We start from the raw sequence: 24941 nt of genomic DNA on the forward strand, positions 1-24941 counted from the left end.
AAGCACTTTGCACATTGAATTGCCGATTTCAAAATGTATTTTCAAATTACATGCACAGATTAAATATTGAAATGACAAATGCATGCTCTGATTGAATATTGAATTGACAATTGCCAAATGAATTGCCATTTGAATAAAGAGGCAAAAAGCCCATGGCAAAACGAAATGCAATTCAGTGAATTGTCATTCTATTTTTTATTCAAAACATTATGAAATGAATTAAGGATTGCATAAGCACTTTGCACATTGAATTGCCGATTGCAAAATGTATTTTCAAATTACATGCACAGATTAAATATTGAAATGACAAATGCATGCTCTGGTTGAATATTGAATTGACAATTGCAAAATGAATTGCCATTTGAATTTTTGTGCTTATAATCTTCCATAACGCTGGAGTTGAAAATAATGAGACACTGGGGTTCTCAAAAAATCGATTCTCAGATACTAATCGATATAAAAAATTAGTATCTGATTAGATACTCATTTTCACCATTATTTATACCAACAGTGCGGTTTTTACTTCATTCGCCACACTTCACACAGCACCACTACAGCACAGGCATGCACGCACACACACTCGCACAGCCCCTCCCTTCCTCTCAATAGCTACTGAATGGATTCACACTGGTTAACACACACAAACCGAGCTGGCTGAACATGGCAAATACTGCAGCTGAAGGCACTTCGCAGGCTGCTTTAATAAAAAAAAAAAAGTGCCATTTGGAAGTATTTTGCAGACGAGTATGGAAAAGATAAGGATGTCGATAAGCCTCTATACAAACAGTGCTACAAAGTTGTGACAAAGTCAAGTAGCACGTCAAACTTGGCAAAGCATCTTAATGACCGACATCTTGGTCTTTATGAGAAATTTCACGAGGTCAGTAGAGCTTGCATTCCAGCAACAATGAACTATTAAACACTTATCAAAAATGTTAACTTGGCCGGCGCACACCTTAACATTAGCCGTTTAACTATAAGCAGTTAGTCAACAAACATGTTAGCGGTGTGTTATCATTAAGGTAGCGGATAGGCGCAATGGCTAATAATAAAATAATATTATAATGCAGGAACGCAAAACAAGAATGTGTCCTGTAAAATCGCATAAAATGTGGTAAACACCCAGTCATACTTAAAAAAAAAAAAAAAAAAAAACCATCGTATACCGTGAAACCGATATAACTTTGAAAAATACCCTGATATAAATTTTTGGTCATACTGCCCAGCTCTAGTGTGACCTAACTGCCTTACGCATACATTCAGACAAAGGTGGCCCTCCTGGGGTGATTGTTCTCTGCTAGGAATGGTCTGGCAGTAGTGCTAGAGGAGTGTCACACACACACACACACGTTCTGACACATGCCAAGTCTCCGAATGTCTTTGTGGGAATAATAAGCCTGTCAGTAAATACGCTGCTGCATTCTGTTTTTCATGTTCCAGATAAAGTAAGATTAAATGGTCATTTATGTTTTACCTGTGTACGTCTTTAATCCATAAAGCACAATGGTATGGCATATAGGAAAAAAATAGTATTTCCTAAATAAATGTAGCAGCTCAAACTGACGCATATTTAGTGAGAGATGGTTTACATTAAGCCGATGGTACGTGTCTGTGACGTGGGAGATTTGCTCTTGAATTCGCTGCTGCCAAATGAGCCCCCTCTCTGTGCTGTTTCCTGCACTGGTTCGTTTTTGCAGGGTAATCCGGAGCCCTGTTCTTGCCGTGCCTCTTAATTTCCAGGTTTTTCTCAGCAAACTGCTGAAAGCTGTTAAGTTCACCCTTTAATACACTGGAGAGAGGAGAGCAGGCTGAATTAGAAACAGCCTGGGGGGGCTAAGAATGAAGTGGTGGCTCTGAAGCTAGGGATCTGTGCCAGCAATTGGAAGGTTGCTGGTTCAAATCCCGTGAATGCCTGGGGTGATTCTCCATTTGGCCCTTGAGCAAGGCCCTCAACCTGCAATTGCTTCGATCTGGGTATGACGTTAATCTACATCCAGCCCTATAAGGAGGTCCTCCAACTTACAGGGGGAAAAACTTGGGGGTTGGTGGCAAGATTGGCCACCGGAAAAAACTCACACTGGTCCATTCGGATTAGTGTGGTGCTGAGGTATCACCCGCTGCGTGGCTGCACTCAGGTCTCACCCCAGAGGTGGTTTGTTGTGTGGTGGGTACGGCGACACGCTGTACAGCACATGCTCCTTAACTCCTTATCCTCTGAGCTATGCGGTGTGCAGTTGTGGTTCTGGCTGCCCTGTCTTCTTTGGACCTGCTTGTGTGGTTTGGGTTCGGCGATGTAATCGCTTTCATAATGTGGTTATGTTAGACAGCGGTTGGACTTCTTGTGTCAGTTTCCTGGGGCACCATGGCTCTCTGGGCCACTGTAACACGACTCAGGCGGCTGCTGGGATGCATCTGGGCGAGTCATGCCTGACGGCTGTACCATGGGGTGGCACAGGCCTGACCTCTTTCAGCCTCGCTTGCCGCAGTGCACTGGTGCAGCTCCGCTTGTCCTAATCGCGCCCCCTCTCTCATCTCTGCTGCAGCCCAGCTTTCTCACAACAGCCATCCTGAACAGCCTGGTCCTGGATGGTGAGAGCATTTACCCGCTTGTGTCTACACCCTTCCTGTTGTTGCTGGCGCGGGTGCTGCTGGTCAGTTGTGGTGACAAGATGGAGAGCTTTCAGGTGAGCCCCTGCCCCTCTTGCCCTCACAGGTCCTTGTGTCTAACCTGAAACCCAGGCTACACGCACACCACTACCTTATTGCTGTTTTCACATAATTCATGAAAGTATTTCTGTCCACATTGAAACTAACAAAAACATAGCATGCATGCATGAACCAGTGACCGGTGGTTTAGTTTCTTTATATGCAAATTTGCAGCAGTAACTCTGTCATTTTGTATAGGGTAACCAATCAGACAGTGAGAGGGTATAACTAGTGAGATCAAATCAGAGATGGGCCATGTGACGAGTAGGGACCAATTAGAGGGCTTTAAGGCTGGTTCATACTTTCTGCAGAATCCTGGACCACTGATTGCCCCCCATAGCTCAATAAGATAGCTGATAGCAGTAATGGGCAGCTCTAACTTGGAGGCAGCCCTGTTCTTACGGCACTATTATGCAAATGTTGGCCCTTGGGATTCATTACCCTGGCTGTAGTCCCCTGTCCTGACCTGCATGCAGCTCATCCACCCTGCTCTGTACTATGTATCTCTGCACAACCCTCCCCCTCATCCCCAGGCATCATCTTTGACATGCTGATGCCATCCATTTTAAAAAAGTTGTAACTGAGGAAGATGAAAGGAACCCCACCTACCTTAGGTTACCCCCAGCGGAGGTACTTACACGTGTCATCCCCCCCCCAGCTGCTTCCATGGTGGACCCTACGCTGTGTGGGCCTGCACCAGCAGCTCCTGGAGGAACGTTCACCCCAGCTCCTGGGATTGGCACAGCAATGCATGGACAGAGGTAAGGTGGGGGGTAGGGGAGGGGTACCCCTTTTGTTTCCCAAAACCATAGTTGCTAACTACGGAGGTAATGATGCTGCGAACTTGCGTAGTGCGATGCATCGTTAAACGACGCGGTGTCTCCCAAAACCATAGTTCATACGAACGATCGGGAAATTACTCGGGGAAATCACGCCTGTAATTATTACACGCACCTGTCTATTCCAGTCAGCCACTAACATTCTGTAAGCAACAACGTCGGACCAGGAATTTGTAAGTGTTCGTAGTGTTATTGTAACACAATGAACTGCAATAAACGTAATTACAGATGGAGCATCTCACAAAATGCAGTGTCATAGCTAAAATTTCTTCTGTTTACCTCTCCAAGAAGCGTCCCATTATTTTGCCACTATTGCTATTTCTGAGTTTTTCATATTATTGGTGTTATGTGACTGACAATAAATTAATGACAAATATATATATGATTATTATGTATTTATATGACATTACACAGTTCGCGAGTATTTGTATGCGACCGGCTGTGAAAGTAGTTTGTTAGTTTTTGCGCAAGACTCGCCGTGAGTCTGACCAATCAGCGCTGGAACCATTGTAGTTCGAATTATGGTAGTCCCAACTAACTAATGTGGTTCAAACTACTGTGTTACGACGGTTTTGGGAAACAGTCGTGCTTCGGATGTTGATTAATTTGAACCACCATAGTACGATGCATCGTTAATGCTAACTTCCGTCGTTGTTTGGGAAACGCACCCCTGGTGTGGTGTTGCCATGGAAACAGCTGTGCAAAGCATCCTGTGCTTCGCGTGGGGGATCCTGTCTAACTGTTAAAAGTCTGCATGGGGAAAAACTTTCTTCCAGATCAGAATCACATCTTGTAGGTGCTGGGGGCTGAGATGTTACGCATCTCTCAGTGGTCTTGCAATTACTCCCATATACATTTTCTTACAGAAAACAGTGTGTATGCTTTTTTTTTTCTTAAGGGTGTAGCTTCAGGGAAACACTGGCCAGTCCTGAAGCTTGGTCATTTGCGCTGTGGGGCACTGGGTCTCAAATTCCAGTCCCTGCGCATGGAGTTTCAAGCTGTCTGGGTGCTGATTCTGGTTCAACGTCCGCTTGATGCGTGCCGCACTCCTCAGAGCATTAGCATGCAGTATCCTGGTCATGGGTTGCATCCTGCCTCCCCGTGGGTCGTGCCCTCTGTGATGTGGGTGCCATCCCACCCTGGCCACTCTTTGTCTGTTTCTCCAGTCCATTAGGATTCTTTGATAAGCAGTGTTTTCTCCGGGGCTGAGGCAAAAGTCTGGCTTTTGGGGCAAAAGTCTAGCTTTTTCTGTCAGGACCCCATATGCGGTGTGCCCAATACCCCCCCCCCCCGCCACTGGCATTCCCCCCAGGTGGCAGTGGTGAGCTTGGCCAATCACTCCCCCCCACTTGCGTTTTTGCATTGGTGAGGGACACTGCTCACCGCTGACTCATTTACATAATGAATACACTATCTTGTTTTGTCGGGTATGGTGGTCATGTAAGGAGATTAAAGCAGGGCTTAGACTTAGCTGACTTCTTACACCAGCACACACATGTTAGGAGGTCACTCTTGCTGTCTGACTAAGGGCTTAGCCTGTCTTCATGTCAGACACTTGAGTTGCTGTGATGAATTTCAAATATAAGTGGATTTAAAGAAATTTCTCGGAGTAACTCACGGTTCTCAGAGCACGCCACTTTCCAAAGCCCCCATTTCCTTTGTCTTCTGGCGTAGGGAGAGTAATTTTGTTTACTTCAAAACCTCTTTCCCAAAACACAAATGCAAAACTAATGTCAAGGAACCTGATTCAGAAAAACATGCACATTCAAAGACATCCCGTGGATTTAAATGTATTCCTATGATCGCTACAGGTTTTAAGAAAATTAAAGCTTTATGCTTTGTTCACCCCTGGATGTATGATGTCAGTGCTTGAATGTGTGAATCCAGGTTTATAAATGTCCTTTTAATTGCAGTGCTTTGGATTACAAAAGACGATAATGGCAACCTTTGGGTCTTGGGAGGCCTGACATCAGCAGTAGTTGGATAATGCCGGGCTGTCCAAGCCTGTCTCATTTACCATGTAACATTTTAAAAGGAATGCAGGATCCATGGTGACAGGATGATGAACTGGGAGGCTGTGATGGGGGCCATGGGCTGCGACCGTTGGGGGAAATGCATCCCCTGCTGGAATGCTCTCTGGACCACAACCTCTCTCGACACCCCTTTGAGAAAAAGATATCTGGCAAAGTAAATGAACGAATTGGAGCCGTTACGATTACTCAATTGAAATTGATTACTGGATTACTAAAAAGCATCAATTTAAAATATTCCATAAAATATATGGCAGAAAGAAGATGGTGCCTAGTGAATGAGGGTCCAAATATAGAGCAAAAGCATCAGTTCTGTGGAAGCACTTAATGTTAAAAGTGAATGAAAATGCAGCCTTCTGTCACTATTACAAAGCATAACTAAAATATCACCACAAAAGGACTATAAGGCTAAGGCATCTTTAAAGGGGACATTCAGGGTTTGATGGACTCACCAAATAATGCAGGGTTAGCCATAGATATGTGCCCTTTGGCCTCTTGGAGAAGCCTAGTGACACTCACACACGTTGTGAAGGTTCCGGCTGCCTAAGACAGACCACACCAATGGAGGATCATCGTATCGTGCGGCAAGCATTACAAAACCCCATGAGATCTGCACCTGCCATTTGGACACAGGTATTGGACTCTCTACAACACCCTGTGACATCTCACACTGTGTTTTGACGACAGGCATCAGTCACACTACAGGATCACCAGCCCATTTGTAGGCTGCTGTTAACACCAGCACAGTCGGATGCGTTTGTAGTGCTCCTGTAAATGACAGGCATGGACTTATGATGAGTGGCGTCGTACCACGTTCAGCGATGAATTTCAGTTCTGAATTACTTCAGATGAGTGTTGTGTGCGTGTGTGGTGGCGCCGAGAGGAGAGGACCAGTCTCGCCAATGTTAGGAAGAGACAGACCAGCATTACTCCTGGTATCATGATGCGGGGAGCCAGAGGGTTTAACTCTAGGTAGTTATTCAGAGGACCCTGACAGCATAGCACCATGTCAGTGACATCGTGAGGCCGCATGTCTTACCCATCTTGAGGCCGCACCCTGGTACAGTCTTTCAACAAGACAACGCTCGTCCACACACATGTGTCTATGGACTGCCTGTGTCATGTCCCCACGGGATTGATTTTTATTATTATTATTATAGGTACATTATAGGTACCCAAATCTTTCCCCAACTGAACATGTGTGGGATCAGCTTGGACATCAACTCTGACCCAGTTTCAATCTGCTGGATCTCGAGGGCCAGTTATTATTGGAATTTACAGGATCATGTATCATTTAGACCCATACAGATTCAATCGCCACTTAGCATATTTAACAAAAATATGAAAGTACACAGACAAAAGGGTAACAAACCCCAGAACTGTAACCAACAGACACCTTGAAAAAGACCCACACACTAGAAAACACTGGGTAACAAAAACATAAATAAAACAAGCAGATAATTAAATGAAAAAGAGAAGAATAAAAGGATGAAAAGAGGGGGGGACCACCATTTCCTGTGCTATAATTAAGTTGGAATAGCCAAAAAAATTTACATTGTTAGTATACTTAATTAAAGGGCCTCAAACCATCACAAATACATTAGACCTTATTTTCTGCTGCCCCAGTTTAAATGGACTTCATGGGCAGGATGAATGGATTTGGCAGTGCCAGAAAATGTGATGCCACGTATGCATGCTCGAAAATGTACATGCGCAGATGTGCAACATAAAATGAGGTAGATGGTGCAAATCAGGTAGCGACAACACCAACTGTTTATTCCAAGGTGTTAAGTCATATCTGCGCCATACCGTTTTTTTTTACAAAGCTTAAAAGGCAAACAGATGCTGCAGCAATTTTTATTTATATTTTCCGATGTTCATTGATTAATAGCTCTTCTTTAGGTGTATGTATTAAACTACTCTATTATTAGTGTTATAAAGTGAGAAGAAAAAGACAAGTCGTTAATTCCAATTATTTGTTATTAATCATCAACTATAATTTCATGATTGTGACAGCCCTAGTTGGTGGAGTACAACTTGTGGACTGGATGTGATGTGGGACTGGATGTGATGTGGGACTGGATGTGATGTGGGACTGGCCGTGTGTTGGCAGAATGTGACTCGTGGCCAGAGTGTGTTGGCAGAGTGTGACTCTTGGCTGAAGCCTGACTTGTGTTACTTGTGGGTTGGCATTCAGAAGCAGGACTGTCATACATCTACTGAAAGCCACTCTTGGGGGTAAGAGGAAGGATGTGGGGCTGATGAGATGGTAGTTGAGGAGAGATCTGTTCTCACGTGGGTTTTGGCCTCAGGGTGTCCCCAGTGTGTTGATACGCCTTCCTGATAGGTCCAGTGCAGGTATGTTTTCCCATATGGGGTCTCAGGTTTCTAGGCTCAGACAGCTGAACTGGGCATCAAAGTCTTGTCACATGCTGTGGGTGGCAGGGTGCTTCACAGGGCTGTTTTACTAGCGTTTGATGCCATGTTAAGCATCTTTGCTAAATGAGGATGATCATCTTAATTGGAAGGGTGTTTAAGATGGTGTTGTCACCAGTGGCATCTGTTATTGGCCACCAGTGGCCAACAGTTATTTTTGGGGCTGGACACACTACACTGTATCTACTCTATTGTTTTAAAAAAAATTAATGCATAGATGATTTTTATTATTTTGATATGGGGTGAAAATTTGGGGTGATGGCCATGTGATTATGATCCCTGGCTTCAGGGAAGCAGCCGTTATGCAGCCTTCAGTATTAGAGCCTGTGAACTTCACCCAGGTCTTCTGCCGCTTCAGATGAGGATGCAGGTAAGGTGAAGGCCTCCCACACCTTCCTGTCTGTCTCACCCCCTGCAGTGATAAAGCTGGAATCTCAGCTGATGGCCGGGGGCCACAACGACCTGGCTGTGCAGCTGCACCTGGAGTGTGGCTACAGCTGCCTGATGTATTATGAGTACCAACCAGCCAAGGAGCACTTTGAGAGGGCGAGGGAGCTCTGTGAGCTGGAGGTCAACATGACGGGTGGGTGGCCGGTCCCCAGTGTGGATGGGGGAACACGCACACAAAATACAAGATATCTGGCATTTTTAGTTTTATGGTTGCAATCACAGATTTTTTAAAATGGTCCCCAAAATAACAGGTTTTTAATCACAGTGTGGAGATATATATATATATACACACACACACACACACACACACACACACACACACACACACACACACACACACACTGGGCATGAATGCTTGGCTGCTGGGCATCGTTTGTTTTGCTTGGCACCGGTGCTGTGAACTCTTCCCCCGCCCAAGCGAGGCAGGCAGCTGTAGGCTGAATAAACAGTGAAAGCGGGTCGGGCTCCCTTCTGTGCAGGTGCTTTGGGGAAGCGAACCCGTTTCCAGGAGAATTTTCTGGCTCAGCTCATCCTTGACGTGCAGCGCAAAGATGGCGTCCCCCCCCGAGAATCAATACCCACACCAAAACCAACCCCAAAGGACAGCCTTCCCAAGGTAAGGGTGTCTCAAGGTCGCTCCACATGGAGGGTAAAAACAATGTAATACTCATCTTGACCACCAGAGGGTGGAGTCCACTTATGCACTGATGCAATATGCTGAAACACACTGAGCCTTGTAGGCATGTTGAATGTCTTCTCAAAGCAGCCTGTGGTCCTGTGCTGTGATTTATTTATCACCAGGCCCCAGGGCCAGCGGGGCCCCCTATGTTTTCTCAGTGCCGGGTGGCGGTAATGTGGGGTGTCACCTGTACGCACTCATATGCATCTGGCACATCGGCAGCTGTCAGGACTACTGTCTCTGCCCTCCATGTCTTGATGACAACATGTGGGGGCTCGCCCACGCCGTCACCCTGTCCACACCATCGCCCCACCCGCACCATCACTCTGCCCACTCTGTTCACTTTTGAACACTAGTGATGGATTCATCAAGCTGCTGGGTTTCTTAAATGGGGGGGGGGGGTCTTTTGGAGAGTTATGGTGTATTCATGGATTGAAGGTTGAGCTTTTCTGTACTGGTGCTAACAATGGGAGTGCCTGGGCTCAGAGAGGAGACCAGAACAGGCCGATTCATGTGGAGTGAAGCTGACTGGCGCTTTAGGTTTGGGGACACCAGTCATCTGAAACCTGTGAAGTGCATCTGTGGACTGAAGTTCATTGCTTTTTGATTAGATTGCAATGAATTTTAAGTACCGTTACTTTGAAATGCGGCAGGAGGATTTAGCTGTGCAACAGCATACAGAGCAGTTTGGGGATGGTGGTGGGGGGGGGGGTGTTTGTTTGCCCCGGAGCAGCCTAAGACAAGGCGTCACATCCCCCACCTGTCAGAGAGGCTGTCCGGACCTGTGGGGCTCAGCGAGTCGTTCTGTTTCTGCTGTCACTGGCAGTCGGGCTCATTTCGGTCCCTTGTCTTTTTTCCCTGCCCCCATGCCCACCCCCCCCCCCCCCCCCCACTTGTCCTGCAGGGTATGATAATCATCCTGCTTTATGGCTGGCCTGGTGCCCTGCTTAGCTTTGTGATGGCAAGGTGGATGAGGGTGTCTACATGGGTGCCTGCTCTGAATGGGGGCCGTGAGAGCCAGACTCGTTTAATAAGTACCTTTCTGGAAATAGTAATGGATAGTAGCATATAGATCTGTGTTTTTAGTGTTATTACAGTAAAAGCATTTTATTAGTGCGGGTGGGCAGACGGGGATAGGTCAGGATGTAACAGCCCATCTCCACACCTTCCCCGGCATGGTTCCCTCTGGTGGCGTAGGGTCCAGTGCAGTTTGTGGTGTTTTAAGCCCGCATGTCAATCTTGGAGTTTTGTTCCATTGGATTGTCTGACACACTCACCTTCTTCTCATGCTTGTTCACATTCCAACCTAAGCTCTGAAATGATGAGGTGCTGTAAGCATTTACTACAGAGAGCACAGAAGTCGTTTTTCTGCTGAGGCATTTTGCTTGGAAGGACAAGTACAATCCCTCTGCGTAACTATGATCATCATATACTGTATCATTCCACTCTACTCAGCGGGTTGACTGTTTGACCTCTGAACGTGATCCAGTTGTGGATAGTTCCGTCACAGGCTAAGACCAGTTTAACTTGATCTACTGCCGGACGTTTCCAGAAGTGGAGCGCAGTTACCTTACCCCGACCTCATGAAACGTGTTCTTCTTTATGCTGCGGCCGGCAGGACCATGACCTGAGTGACGACACAGTCCTGAACAAGGTTGACCTGGCAGATCCCGGGGAGCACCAGCTGCCGGACCTCAGTGCCGAGGAGCAGGCTGTCATCCTGGGAGTCTGGTAAGAGCTCTGATGGCACTCTGCAAAGTGAGCAGTGAGGCCACTTCCCATTTACTCAAAACATTAGTCTCATAACCAGAGGCCTGCCTGGCAGTCCTTCAAAGAGTCAGTGGGGGGCATGTGGAGGTGTGAAGGGGGGGTCAGGAGCTGGTTTACTCTTCACACTGTCTGACTGTGGTGGGGTGTATTACTCCTGACTTCCAGGGCCCAGCTCTCTGGCTCCTCCTGGTTCTGCAGATCTACAGAGTTTGTCTCAGTGGACCCAGATCATTTCAAAAGGCTTAGTGATTGCTAAGTCCTCTTTGGGAAGCTCTTTGGGTAACAGGCCACTGGATGCAGCCACTCCACTGACACACTGTTAAAAGCTCTTCTCCTTGTCTTCAGATAAAGGCCCAAAATCACGTGCCATCCTGAGTGTCCTCAGCAGTGCAGTTGCCTGTTCACTTTATTTCACACGCTCTCACATCTTTATGGCTGTCCACACACCTCGGGGGTGCTGGAGATCCTCCACACGGCAGGAATAATTACCCAACACAATTACGCTGCCTGGGATATAATTGAATTGACTGAGTTGAGATGGATTAGCTATTGTCCCATGAGAGTCTTACTCCCCTTATCTTAGAGTGCAGTATAGCCAATTTTCTGTTACCATGGTGAAAGGCTGCCCTCCACTCCCGTGAGCGGCTGCATCATCTGAAGGAGGGTTAGAGTGAAAAACACCTTTGAGCTGCGGAAACGACACTAAAAATGAGACTAGCTCCTCCATGGAGGTAGCACCGCTGCTGTGCCACCTGATCTCTGGTGGTTGCTCCGTGTGGTGTTTGCTCCACCATGGCGGTAGCTGCATCTGAGCAACCAAGTTGGCTTCTGAACCCTCTGAATCCCGATTAGGATCAGGTGCTGACGCGCCAGGCACGTCCTACCAGAAAGTGTACAGGCTGCAGGTTTCTATCTCCATGTGATTCTGTACAGTACAGCCTTTTGAATATATCACTGTTGCCACGTTTCGCCGCCATTTTCAGGGATGGTCGTGGTTGTGCTCATTTTGTGCGATTATCATATTGACATATTGAATTATTAACCAAAGAGTTGCTGGCCTTTTTCGCAAAAGTATAACTTTGAAATGATGGGGGTGGCAGTGGGGCTGCACAGCTGGGGTCACACTGTCGCTTGTATGGTGCCCTGGGTGAGCCCCCTCCAACCAACAAAAATTGCGTGTTTATCTACCACACCCCTTCTCCCCTGTCAGCAGAAAAAACTACCATTTGGCACTATAATTTTTATTAAATTTAGAATGATTAATAAAGCTGGTTTTACTAATTGCATTAGCACTGTACTAATGAAGTTATAGGTGTGCTGTTTCATAGATTCCCCTGCTCTCCCTACCTTGGGCTTCCAGTGGGGTGACCTGAGGTCAACCCAACCCAACCACACCCCTCACCCATCTCGTTCTCCTGAGTGGTAGACTGCCAATCCCACTATCTCAGAAACTCAAATCGGGGTGCCCACTCACAGTGAATATCATTGCGCTATGGGTTTATCGCTCAATTGCCCAGGGAGTGGCTGAACAGGAAAGCCCCCCCCCCATGTGGTCTGAACCATTACCAAGTCCGGGAATGAGTCCCAGTCTGGGATGTGAGTAGCTTCCTGGGCAGGGTTTGGGTGGGAGAGGATGTCTGTGGCATGCTGACATCATAGCTAGACTCTGACAACTGCTGCAGGATTTACAGCCAAACCCCCCCCCCCAACCCCCCACAGAGATTACTCACTCTGCATAACCTCAGTTTGGGGTGCCACTTTAAGTGGTTTTCCTGCCTTAGGTCCTTGACTTATGTCCTCCTCTTGCAGATCACAGGTTAGGACCGTTGACCCTTAACCCCAAAGGCTTTCATGTCATCCATCTTTTTCTGCTTTTATTAGGCGGTTTACACATAAAGATTTAACTGAACCAGCCGTGTTCAGTACGCTGCTTTCCCACAATGCACTCTGATGTAAAGCTGGCATGTTATGAGCTGAGCTACAGGAATAGAGGCTCTGGTCTGCATCCTAGTGCGCCAGTGTCCCGGCAGTGTTCCTGCAGTGGGCCGCCCCGTCGGTAATGTTACAGTTCCCAGGGGTGACATGGCAGAACAGCTAGGTGACATCAGTGTCCCATGTCTGCCCATTCTGACTGACTTTTGTACTTCGTGTTGGCAGCATGGATTTCCAGAAGAACAATCCTGTCCACAAGCTGACTGACGAGGAGATCCTTGCCTTCACGTCGGTAAGCGTCCAGACCCCACCTCCCTTCAGGGCCCCTGTGTGGCCCCCGGCTTCCAGCGAGGCTGTCAAGCCGCTTCTGTAACGGTTGAGCTGCTCTGTTCGTCCAAACCTTCTGCTCTAAGGACCATCGGCATCTGAAGAATTTTGTGAACAGCCCGCTAGCCCCTCTTATGACCGAGGCAGACAACAGATGCGTGGAAAAACATCTAAACACAGGCTGTCACTTCTGAACCAGCTCCAGATTTTCTGTGGAAATATTCATTAAGTCGTAACTGTGGTCCCAGTACTTTGCATCTCCATGAATATTTTAAATGTAATATTCAGCGCAACATAGTTAGGTGAGGGTCTTAAGATTGTATGTGTCCCTTATTGCCCGTGAGGAGTTCAGAGATTTCCGAGAGTTACGTCTGAAGTATTGTGAAGTATTTGTGCTGAAGTATGGTGGCTGAAGTTTGACACAAGACCTTTAACGCCCCCCCCAGGCCTTTCCAGAAGCAAAGTGGGTTGTGGCGGCTTACCGACCGGGTTCACATGTAAACCTCAGTTGGCACCAGGAAACCATGGTCTCTTCCTGTGTCTCCTTCATCGGAGCGGGTTGCCGAAGCTTAGGTCCATTAAAAGGTGCTGCAGCCCACCTGTGTGGGGTTGTGACCTGTCAGGTGTGAACCAGGATGTGAGCGCGCTGGACACAGTGGCCTCTTTGTGGCTAAACTGTCAAGCAGCTGAGTGTCCTTGGGTAGGCTGTCCACTGGAATGAAATACAGGTGTTTCGTGCATGGGGGGCTTAGCGTGTCCTTCTGCTGGAGCTCTGTGCCCCCAGTTTCACCAAGGCAGTTGTATTACGCACACTGGTAGCAGACAGTGTTCAGAAGTGTGACTCACTTTGCAGATGTAATCAGGCCACGTCTGTTTCGTTTTTGTCGGGTCTGGGCAGATGTCGTTCCCCTGCTCGCTGCCTCTGCATCGACAGCCCCTTTGGGGAGTACCTTTGCTCTGAGCCCTGCAAATATGTTCACCTCACACAAATATTTTCCACTGCAAACAGCAATGAGAACTTGACTAGGAAATAATTCCTGAGAATTTCCCAGAAAGCCCCTGACCCTTCACCTCCGAAAGGAGGGGCTTCTGGGAATTTTTTCCTTTTTCCTGTTAGCTGCTTTGAACAGTGTGAGGGGTGAGGAGACCCTTCAGACTGCCTCTGACCTCATTTTTTCATGTAATGGTTAAAAGTGTCGGTACCACTTTACAATAAGGCTCCCTTTTGCCACTTGTAAATGGTAGTAACTCATTAATAAAAAGGAAACTCTTATAACTGTTAAAATGTCTATTAATAATTTACAAAATGTTAGAGCTGATTAATAACCAGATTATAAACCATTCATAATCTCTTTATATGTATAGCCTTATCGTAAAGTGGAACCAAAGTGTCTTTCAGAAAGCCGGCTTAGGATGTTAATGAATCATCCAATCACGGAGTGGCAAAACAATCAGTCCAAGCACGCGCTGCATTTCAGGCATTTCCAAATCCCGATACCTGACAGACGACAGGATGGAGGGGGGACAGTGCCTGTCGTGCAGTGTGGGCATTTCTGGGGTTGGGTCCAGCAGTTATTAGTGGGCCGTCTGGATGTGGTGTGTTTTGGCATCCTCTTAGATGTTAATCTTGCTGTTTGATCAGCTGGCAGCTATGTGCTGCCCAGGGGAGTGTGTGCCGATGCCATGCCTCCCGCCCCTGTGAGCGCCATGTTTCCTCTTATTGTTGAGTTGACGGCTGTTTTCCACAGCCCACAGTGGCTTCCGATAACGGCTGCTTGGGGGCCTTGGGCTCTTGACCAAACCACTCTGTTCAATCTGAGTAAAAATAACCAGGCTTTAGCTCTGGTCACTCCTGCATGACTTCACACAAGGTTTCAGGGCTGTGACAGATGACATTTAGAGAAAGGTTTGTTTGGTTGATTAGCAAGGGGACAGCCCGGCTGTTTGGGGGTGATTGGCATGCAGCTTGAATGAATCATCGTTGGGTAATCAATCAGAAAAATCCCGATGATGTGTAGCTAACCAAGAAGACCCCCAGCTGCACAGTTGGTAGGAGAAGCAGCGGTGGGGATGAGATATGGATGGAGCAATGTTCATAACTGCCCAGTTTCGCAGTGTAGACCCCTGACTGAAAATATGTGTTTAAGACACAGTAATTGCTCTTGAAAGGGCTTCACAATATGTTAGCTAAACTCCTGATGAGAGAGCCTTATAGATTTTTCTTAAGAAACAACTGCTGAGAGTCATTAAGTGTAAAATAGTGTAAAAATCTGTTTCTTCTTTTTAAATCCTGGTTGACTATCCCAGCTTAATCGGGCCCCCAATTTGGGAGTGTTTATCACAGCTTGGCTTTCTCATGGTCTGCCTGGTAGATGGCATGGACTGGGTAAGACAGATGACAGGCGGGTGTTGCGTGCTCCTGATCTCTGAGGAAGACGCAACTCAGAGTGGCACCTGCAGTTTACTCCATCCACCTACTCTGAGTTATCGTACCCCATGTTATGGCCTCAGCCATTGAATCCTGTAATATATGTAATTCAGATCATGTTTGTGGTCTCTTCTAATCTCGACCCTGAGAAGAAACCAGCCTGACTGCATCTTCACGTTGCAGTAGAACATTCTGTGTGTGCAGTTTTGTTTTTATTTTTAATTTTTTTTCAATCCCTTTAAACCTCTTGGTTGAGTGATGGGGAGTCTGAAGAAGGGTTTTATTACTGTAAATTAATGCACCAACATTCTTTGCATGGAAACCAGTTCCTTGCAGACAGCAAAAATGTGTCTAGCCATGGCTCTCCCCATTTAGTTTTGTTTTTGCAGTATACAAAAGTAATGGAAGTCTACCTTTGTTTTGATTTTTCTTTCAGTTCAGTTGTTCTGCATGACTGAGGTATCCCTGCTGCTCTTGAACCAGTCGGCAAGTTGGACTGGGTTTTGCATCTAGGGAATTCATTGGGTATTATTAGACCTTCATGTGTTTGTCAGATGAAATGAGATGTTGCAATGTTTGATATTTTATGAGGCTGGCAGCCCTCCATTTAAACCAAATGTCCCTTCCTTTTAGACAAATGGCAATATATCACCACACCCATTCCACAGTTTGCCCCACCCCTGTGTTCACTGACCACACTTGTTCAGGTGATTTCCCTCCTCATCTTTGTGGATTTGATGGACAGTTCCTAGCTTTATACAAAACGATGAGACTGGGTAGGTCAGAGGCTTTATACCTGCATGTAGTCAAGTCATTCTTTTCTCAGCTGGTGCTACTTAGGGAAGCTTCTGTGAGATCCAGCACACGCCTTCATGTAATGCTGTGGATCACCTTTATTGGCGTAGCCTGGCTTTCCGGGCCTCTGGAGGTACGGGGAGAGCCCGGCACTCTGGGCTTGGAGGTCTTGCCAAGCCGAGAGTGCCAGCAACTACCTGCTGACCGCGTGAGCAGGCATCTTTCCAGCCTTCATGTGGATCCAGGAATCTGCAGGCTGGTTAGATGGTTGTCATGCGCTTAGCTTTGAGCACTGGCCTGGAGCCCTGTGTGACCTCTGGAGTGATGCTAATCATCATGCATCTTTCTCATTTAGCAAACTTGCGTTCTCAAGACTGTGGTAGAAATAAGATCAAACATGCAAGCCAGGGTGTTGATCTTTCACATATCTCCATGGCAAATGATACTCCAGGAATAACTTGTTTCTATACCCCTTTCATTTACATGTTTATGAAGAATTAGCAGGGAGCACTCTGTTGAAACCTCTGGGTTCTAATGATTGGTCAGTCTAGTCAAATAGCTCAGTAGATTGAAAGTTTATTTGCTGCTTTTAATGTGAATTAAGATAGATGGCTGGGCCTGACCACCCCCCCTCCCCCACTGCCATCATATACGGACATCACACAAACAGTCTGTTACAGTAGTGGATGTCCATCTAACCCCAGGGCCCTGATTAGTGGGGTTGCTAGGCAGAACTACAGATACCTTCCATATCCCAATGACTGCCTTCTGCTTGGTCTTGCTCTCGCTGAGAGGGATTGAGGGACGCATTGGAAGCTTTATTTTGGATGTTTGTTTGGCCAGTCCTCAGGACCTCCCTCCACCCCTTTAGTCATAAGGTCAGAACGGGGCATTCCGGGAAACTGGAGACCTTCAGAGCAGGGTAGGTTGAGATCTGTGAGACGGTTTCTCATGGGACTGCTGCCACAGAAGGACCAGGGGGCCACGTACAGGACAGAGGGATTCTTCATATGTAAGCGGAGATGTTTTCTGGCCATTGAGCTTATGGAGGTTAAAGGGGAAACGTCTGATGTAAAATCATAAGTCATGTTGATTTGCACAAGCGCCTACCTCCAAAGAAGCTTCTCATGGACAGCACAAGCTCCAGGATGTAACGTCTTCCCTCGCTGTGGAAACGGAGAAGCGGCCACACAGAGTGCCCTAGATCAGGCCGAACGCGGGGCCGTTCTTAGGGCCCCCGTGAGGAGCCGTCTGACTTCTTTGGAGTGGGGGTGGTGACACGGGGATTAGACAAGTGCTGGTCCACCACTGGGAGTTCTTATTGGGTTGGCCAGAGGTTCGTTCCCTGGCCCTTGGCGACTGGCTCACAGTCCTGCCCAGGTGCAGCTTGACTGGAGCCATGGGGAGCGTGGGCAGAGCCTCCCCTAAGTGACAGGCATGGGCCTCTCAAGAATCTGCCCCTCAGGTCTCAACACCTAATTTATTACCTTTGCCTTTAAGTACCTGTCCCACAGTAAATCTCAGGATTCTAGCAGCAGGCTGATGTCTTAACCAGTCTTCTTTCTTGTGCCCCCCCCCCCCCCCCCCCCCATTTTATTTTTAAAATGCTTTTCAAAATGACGATGGTCTTGGTTTGTGGCAAAATGGTTAATATGACTGTTCTAGTATGTGCCAGATGGTTTGTGTATGTGTTTATGCAAATAAGTGTTTTGAAATGGTGAAATAGCCTCACCTGAATGTGGCCCAGTCTGGGGTGTACTATCTCTACTCAGTACAGAGAGAGGAAGTGACCCCCCCCCATATGTCATCTTAATCTTGACTGCAGTGCTCAGCACCTCATATTAAATAAAAGTCTCTGGAATGTTTCCGTGGGGCCTCCATAGAGGCAGTGCTGGTGCAGACCATCGGCAGGCTGTTAGAAGGAGCTGGGGCCTCCACAGAGGCAGTGCTGGTGCAGACCATCGGCAGGCTGTTAGAAGGAGCTGGGGCCTCCACAGAGGGAGTGCTGGTGCAGACCATCGGCAGGCTGTTAGCAGGAGCTGGGGCCTCCACAGAGGCAGTGCTGGTGCAGACCATCGGCAGGCTGTTAGAAGGAGCTGGGGCCTCCACAGAGGGAGTGCTGGTGCAGACCGTCGGCAGGCTGTTAGAAGGAGCTGGGGCCTCCACAGAGGCAGTGCTGGTGCAGACCATCGGCAGGCTGTTAGCAGGAGCTGGGGCCTCCACAGAAGGAGTGCTGGTGCAGACCATCGGCAGGCTGTTAGAAGGAGCTGGGGCCTCCACAGAGGCAGTGCTGGTGCAGACCATCGGCAGGCTGTTAGCAGGAGCTGGGGCCTCCACAGAAGGAGTGCTGGTGCAGACCATCGGCAGGCTGTTAGAAGGAGCTGGGGCCTCCACAGAGGCAGTGCTGGTGCAGACCATCGGCAGGCTGTTAGAAGGAGCTGGGGCCTCCACAGAGGGAGTGCTGGTGCAGACCATCGGCAGGCTGTTAGCAGGAGCTGGGGCCTCCACAGAGGCAGTGCTGGTGCAGACCATCGGCAGGCTGTTAGAAGGAGCTGGGGCCTCCACAGAGGCAGTGCTGGTGCAGACCATCGGCAGGCTGTTAGCAGGAGCTGGGGCCTCCACAGAGGCAGTGCTGGTGCAGACCATCGGCAGGCTGTTAGAAGGAGCTGGGGCCTCCACAGAGGGAGTGCTGGTGCAGACCATCGGCAGGCTGTTAGAAGGAGCTGGGGCCTCCACAGAGGCAGTGCTGGTGCAGACCATCGGCAGGCTGTTAGAAGGAGCTGGGGCCTCCACAGAGGCAGTGCTGGTGCAGACCATCGGCAGGCTGTTAGCAGGAGCTGGGGCCTCCACAGAGGCAGTGCTGGTGCAGACTGTCGGCAGGCTGTTAGAAGGAGCTGGGGCCTCCACAGAGGCAGTGCTGGTGCAGACTGTCGGCAGGCTGTTAGAAGGAGCTGGGGCCTCCACAGAGGGAGTGCTGGTGCAGACCATCGGCAGGCTGTTAGAAGGAGCTGGGGCCTCCACAGAGGCAGTGCTGGTGCAGACCATCGGCAGGCTGTTAGAAGGAGCTGGGGCCTCCACAGAGGCAGTGCTGGTGCAGACCATCGGCAGGCTGTTTGGTAATTAGGGTTGAAGGCTGACAGGATGGTAGCACATTCCCACAGAGAGTGTCTCTTCTGTATTGGACTCTCCCCCTGACCCTACCCAGCCCCACTGCTGCCACCCCCTCCCTCATATACACAAAAACATGCACTGTCGAAATGTATGTGGAGTGGTTGTGGTTTGTGGGCTAGCTGACGATGATAATGAAGAGCTGAGACATCTGTTTCACGCATCACCCAGCAGGGTGCCCCAGCCCGAGGGACCATGCTGTGTCTGATTTACTCCCACCCCCCACCAATACTGTCAGCATTACATCAGTGTTGTCTTCCCTACAGAACTGAAAGTGAAAATCTTTGTCTTTTCCCAGTCCAATGTTTCTCCACTTCCAAGGGTACATTTGCACAGTCAGTGGTCTAAGTTCCCTGCAGCCCCTGTTCTGCTGGCTGTCCGTTTTGGTCAACTGCCCACCTTAAAGTTTGAGGTAGGATAGCATTGTGGATAGCCTAAGCCTCGTGAGAAACTGTCTCACAGATGTCAGCCTACCCCGTCTTCGAAGGTCTCCAGTTTCCCGGAATGCTGCGTAGTGACCTGAGAGCTAAGGGAACCAACTGTGCAGATCTACCCTTGGGAGGGGGTTATATGGGACTGGGAACAGACAAAGATTTTCACTTTCAGTTCTGTACAGTGGGTCTAGGGAAGACAGCACTCCATACTGGGTGGCTGACAGCTCAGCTGGGCGGAAGTCAACCCAACTGCAGAGGCTGATGTAAACAGAGCATGAATCTGCTGAAACAATCACCCTCAGTCTGGCCGTCCACGGGTCAGTGGTGGAAATCTGTTGATGCTGGTTCTGGGTCACATCACATACTTGTTGGAAGGCCTCATATTAGGCGCTATTTGAATGCTATGGGGGGGCAGGGCTCATTTGGTCTGCTTGACCCTCAACTCCTTTCAGATGGGGGGGGGGCTGTGTCAGTACAATAACAAATAAATGTGATAAAATTTATTTAAATGCAGATTTGTGTAAGTGTGGAGTGCCTTTCTGACTAGGAAAACATTGATAAATTTAGGCAGTTGTGAGCTGACAATTGTCATGTTCATTCTTAATTAGTCTTTTGACCTCCGGTTCTATTTTTGGATACCAGATTTGCTGCGTAAGTGCTTTCACTGGAGTTATGTTCTTATAATGTCCCGTGTAAGATGCCCATCTTGGACATTGTAATATTTTTGACTTCTGGTCACTGCATGTGTGGGACCCTTTTCATTCTCTATTCATTTAGATGTAACTGCAGGTGTCTGTAAAGTGAAAACTAATGAGTGGTCAGTAGCAGAGTTTGGGCACGGGGTGGCAGCTTTATGTTCTGTGGTTCTTTATGGTTTGACCCCTAGGAGCTACGAATAAGGCCACTATTATTGTTAGTGACAGTAACAGGCAGTGACACTAATGATGCTGAGGACAGAAATAAACTACCAAGCTTGATTTTTAGGGATCGTTTAAACTCACAAGGTTACCGTGTCACCAGTAATGAGCTGAACACTGATTGGCTGTAATCAATATTAATTTGCGAGTCTGTGTGTGAGGAGGTGGGTGTAGCGAGTCCAGAGTTTGACATGCTTCTGTCTGTGTGTGCATGGTGTCTGGTTAGGATGCATAACCCTTAAAGGAGCCCAGAGTTCATTCCACCCATCCATCCATCCATCCATCCATTTATTTTCTACCACTTCTCTGGGTCACAGGTGCAGCAGTCTGAGCCCAGACCTCTGGCTAGGGATGGGAATTGGTAAGATTATATTGATACCAATGCCATTATTGATTCTGAGTATCAATATGATTTTTTTAAATCAGTTTTCTTATCGATTCTGGGAAAGACTGATCTCTTCTGGGAAAACATAGGCCGACACAGGTTTCCAACATCAATGCAGCATTTTATGATCTGTTTGAACACAATGTGGAATGTCTACCTAACATCTGCACATGTTAAATTACAAAGCTCCTTAAAATGATGTAACTTGTAAAATAAACATACAACTGACTGTTAAATATATATATATACATATATATATATATATATATAATATACGTAATTGATCCCTGTGGGGAAATTGTCTTTACACCTCACTCAACTTGCTCTTTTGTAGAGTCTACGAAGGGCAGCCACCCGTAGAGGCACCCAGGGAGCTGGGGGGTAAGGGCCTCGCTCAAGGACCCGCAGACACAGGCTTAGCCCACGCTGCACCCTTATATATAATTTATCTTTCAAAAAATAGGCATATGAATACCAAGTAAAATTTGAATAACTTAAAATACCGCTTTTATCTACTGAACGCACATTCTTACCTACACTCTTTAATTTTGCATTCGTGTAATTTTTACTAGATATAATTTAAAGGCTTTGGAGCGGCTATGACAAAAATAAGAAAGCATCATTAAAGTGCACATTAAATACATGATTTGTGCAAATCATCTTTAATAAATCATTTACTTCTTACAATTTATTTTTTCTGCATTTACATGGAATGAGTTCTTTCACAATGTTCCCATGCAAATGTGAAAGCCAGACACTAAACCAACATCTCAGCTGTTCTAAGACTAACCTGAATTTAGTATTAGATGAGTACTACACTCAAATTGTAGGGAGAAAGATGCCTTGTTGTCCATGATGCAGTTTAGTACACAGTGGCTCACTCTGCACTGACATACGTTCCAACACTCACCATGTTGGAGATCTATCTTATTGTAAAAGTTTAGTTGGAAGCATGTAATCATCCATCCATCCATCCATCCATTTTCCAAACCGCTTATCCTACTGGGTCGCGGGGGGTCCGGAGCCTATCCCGGTAGCAATGGGCACGATGCAGGGAACAACCCAGGATGGGGGGCCAGCCCATCACAGGGCACACTCACACACCATTCACGCGCACATGCACACCTACGGGCAATTTAGCGACTCCAATTAGCCTCAGCATGTTTTTCGACTGTGGGGGGAAACCGGAGTACCCGGAGGAAACCCCATGACGACATGGGGAGAACATGCAAACTCCACACACATGTGACCCAGGCGGAGACTCGAACCCGGGTCCCAGAGGTGTGAGGCAACACTGCTAACCACTGTACCACCATGCCGCCCCAGCATGTAATCAGTTTATTATTAATATTGCATAAAGCTTTATATCGCAGTATGCAAATGTATGCAAAGTTAACTAACATCATTGGTTGAAGTCCTAGACGACGTGACCACACAAGCGAAGATGCAGCATAAACACGGGCATTTTTACTGTGTCTAGAAGGGGACAGAAATGCGGCGTTGAGGCGTTTTCTGCCTCATGATTTATACATTCCATGCTGCTGCCATCGGAGGAACTGATCATGTTTGAGGCATGCAAAAATTTGGAACTGGTTTTCCCATCCCTAGACCTCCCTCTCGCCAGCCACCTCCTTCTGGGGGCTACTGAGGCATTCTCAGGGGGGCTGAGAGATATAATCTGTCCAGCATCATCTGGGTCTGCCCCAAATCTCCCCCTGATTGGACATGCCTGGAGCACCTCCCCAGGGAGGTGTCCAGAAGGTTGAGAACCTTAGTCTCATCTCAGTGCATGCACTGCGGCTAAGCTGGAACCAGACCTCCACCATAAGGATGTAGCTGGGCGGAGAGTCCATGGGTGCATTCGGGGCTGGTAGTCAAGGACACTTTGGAACGGGGAGAGCCGTATATTGGGGAGCTTGCAGGAGTTAATGAGGTACTCTACCCAAGACAGGAAGTGGGCCTACTGTGTAGTGAGGTCAGCACACAGATGACAGAAAGGTGAATTGGAAAATCTAGGAGGGGAGCTTCGGAAGTGGCACATGCAGGAGCAGGAGAAGCGATCCACCGCTGTGAGGATACTGCGATTTACCTTGGGAACGGGGCATGTCTGTGATGAAATTTAGGGCCAGGGGGACCAGGGGCATTGGGGAACTGGCAAGGGTGGAAGGAGGCCGGCAGGTGGGCATTAGCTTTGTGCTGGGTGCGGATGGGGCAGGATAGAGCATATCCTTCTACCTCCAACCTGGCCACCAGTATTGCCGGGTTGGAGACGCACTGTACCGGCTCCCCTCCCCTCGTGCAGCGGAGGAAGGTATGTACCCACTGCAAGAGTGAGAGACAGCAAGTGGCGGGGGCAAACAACTTTCCGGGGGGCAGCCAGCGAGCACAGGTTGCCTTGGCTGAGCGTCCTGGTTAGTGAGATTGAGGCTCCAGGACACTGGGTTCAGGAAGCAAGTGGGCGACGGGCTGAGCATACGGAAGAAGAACGTACAGGGTTCCATCTTCAGGCTGCGTCGCAGAGAGAATGGCACGTATCCCCACCTCCATGGCATCAGCCTCCTCCATGAAGAGCCTCAACGGGTGCATTTGGCGCAGCACTGACGCAGAGCTGAAGTGGTCTTTGAGGGTATGGAAGGCAGTGTCAGCCATAGCGGTCCATTGGAGGGAAGGAGGTGATCACCTCGCAGGAGGGCTGTCAGCAGGGCGGCCATAAAAATTAACCAATGGAACCAATACATCCATCCATTTTCCAAACCGCTTATCCTACTGGGTCGCGGGGGGTCCGGAGCCTATCCCAGAAGCAATGGGCACGAGGCAGGGAACAACCCAGGATGGGGGGCCAGCCCATCACAGGGCACACTCACACACCATTCACCCACACATGCACACCTACGGGCAATTTAGCAAGTTCAATTTAATTCAAGCCTCAGCATGTCTTTGGACTGTGGGGGGAACCGGAGTACCCAGAGGAAACCCCACGACGACATGGGGAGAACATGCAAACTCCACACACATGTAACCCAGGCGGAGACTTGAACCTGGGACCCAGAGAACCTGGCAAACGTGCTGGACGTTTTCCTTGCTGCAGCAGGAGTAGACCAGGATGTTGTTGATGTAGATGACGACAAAGTGGTTCAGCATGTCAGTGAATATGTTGCTCGTGAAATTCTGAAAAATAGAGGAAAACATCAGAAAGCAGAACTGAGGTGAGGTTAGGGCTGGGCAGTTTTGCATTCGCAATCAGGAATCGGCCGACAAGAGATGAGCAGGGGATTCGGTGGGTCTCCGGAGACTGGGGAACGAGAACTGGGAATAAGCAGACTGGACATGATATTCTGGGACTGGGAAGGCAGGTCCAGCAGGCGGAGGTGGAACAGAGCGATTTAGGGTCAGCGTATACGCTGCGATCAGGATCCAGACTGTGAAAAGGCAGAGAGAGAAGCTCGGTTTGTTTCATGCAGACTCAACAATACCTCACACTGAAAAGAGGCCGCTTTTAAAGGACCTGGCACAGGTGTGCAGTGCATTCTCCCTGATCCGCTGGCTGGTTCCCACTGTGGACGCGACACATCTCAGCCCGGGAACGAGACTCTTCGCTTTTCCTGTTCATGCAAACTGCTCCATCATGCACAACAAATGATACAT

General features: G+C 48.1%; 1 protein-coding gene across 2 annotated transcripts in view; it reads left to right on the top strand.

Annotated features, from left to right (window-relative positions):
• ttc27 (tetratricopeptide repeat domain 27) overlaps positions 1-24941 on the top strand; it is a 53081-nt gene that overhangs the window by 6050 nt on the left and 22090 nt on the right. For both annotated transcript variants that reach the window (XM_049008004.1, XM_049008005.1), the window contains exons 4-9: positions 2544-2684; positions 3365-3467; positions 8430-8594; positions 8941-9077; positions 10759-10871; positions 13068-13134. In XM_049008004.1, coding sequence (XP_048863961.1) covers positions 2544-2684; positions 3365-3467; positions 8430-8594; positions 8941-9077; positions 10759-10871; positions 13068-13134 — 726 coding nt within the window. The remainder of the gene's footprint in view (positions 1-2543; positions 2685-3364; positions 3468-8429; positions 8595-8940; positions 9078-10758; positions 10872-13067; positions 13135-24941) is intronic.

Source organism: Brienomyrus brachyistius, chromosome 3 (genome assembly GCF_023856365.1).
Source record: "Brienomyrus brachyistius isolate T26 chromosome 3, BBRACH_0.4, whole genome shotgun sequence".
Lineage (NCBI taxonomy): Eukaryota > Metazoa > Chordata > Actinopteri > Osteoglossiformes > Mormyridae > Brienomyrus > Brienomyrus brachyistius.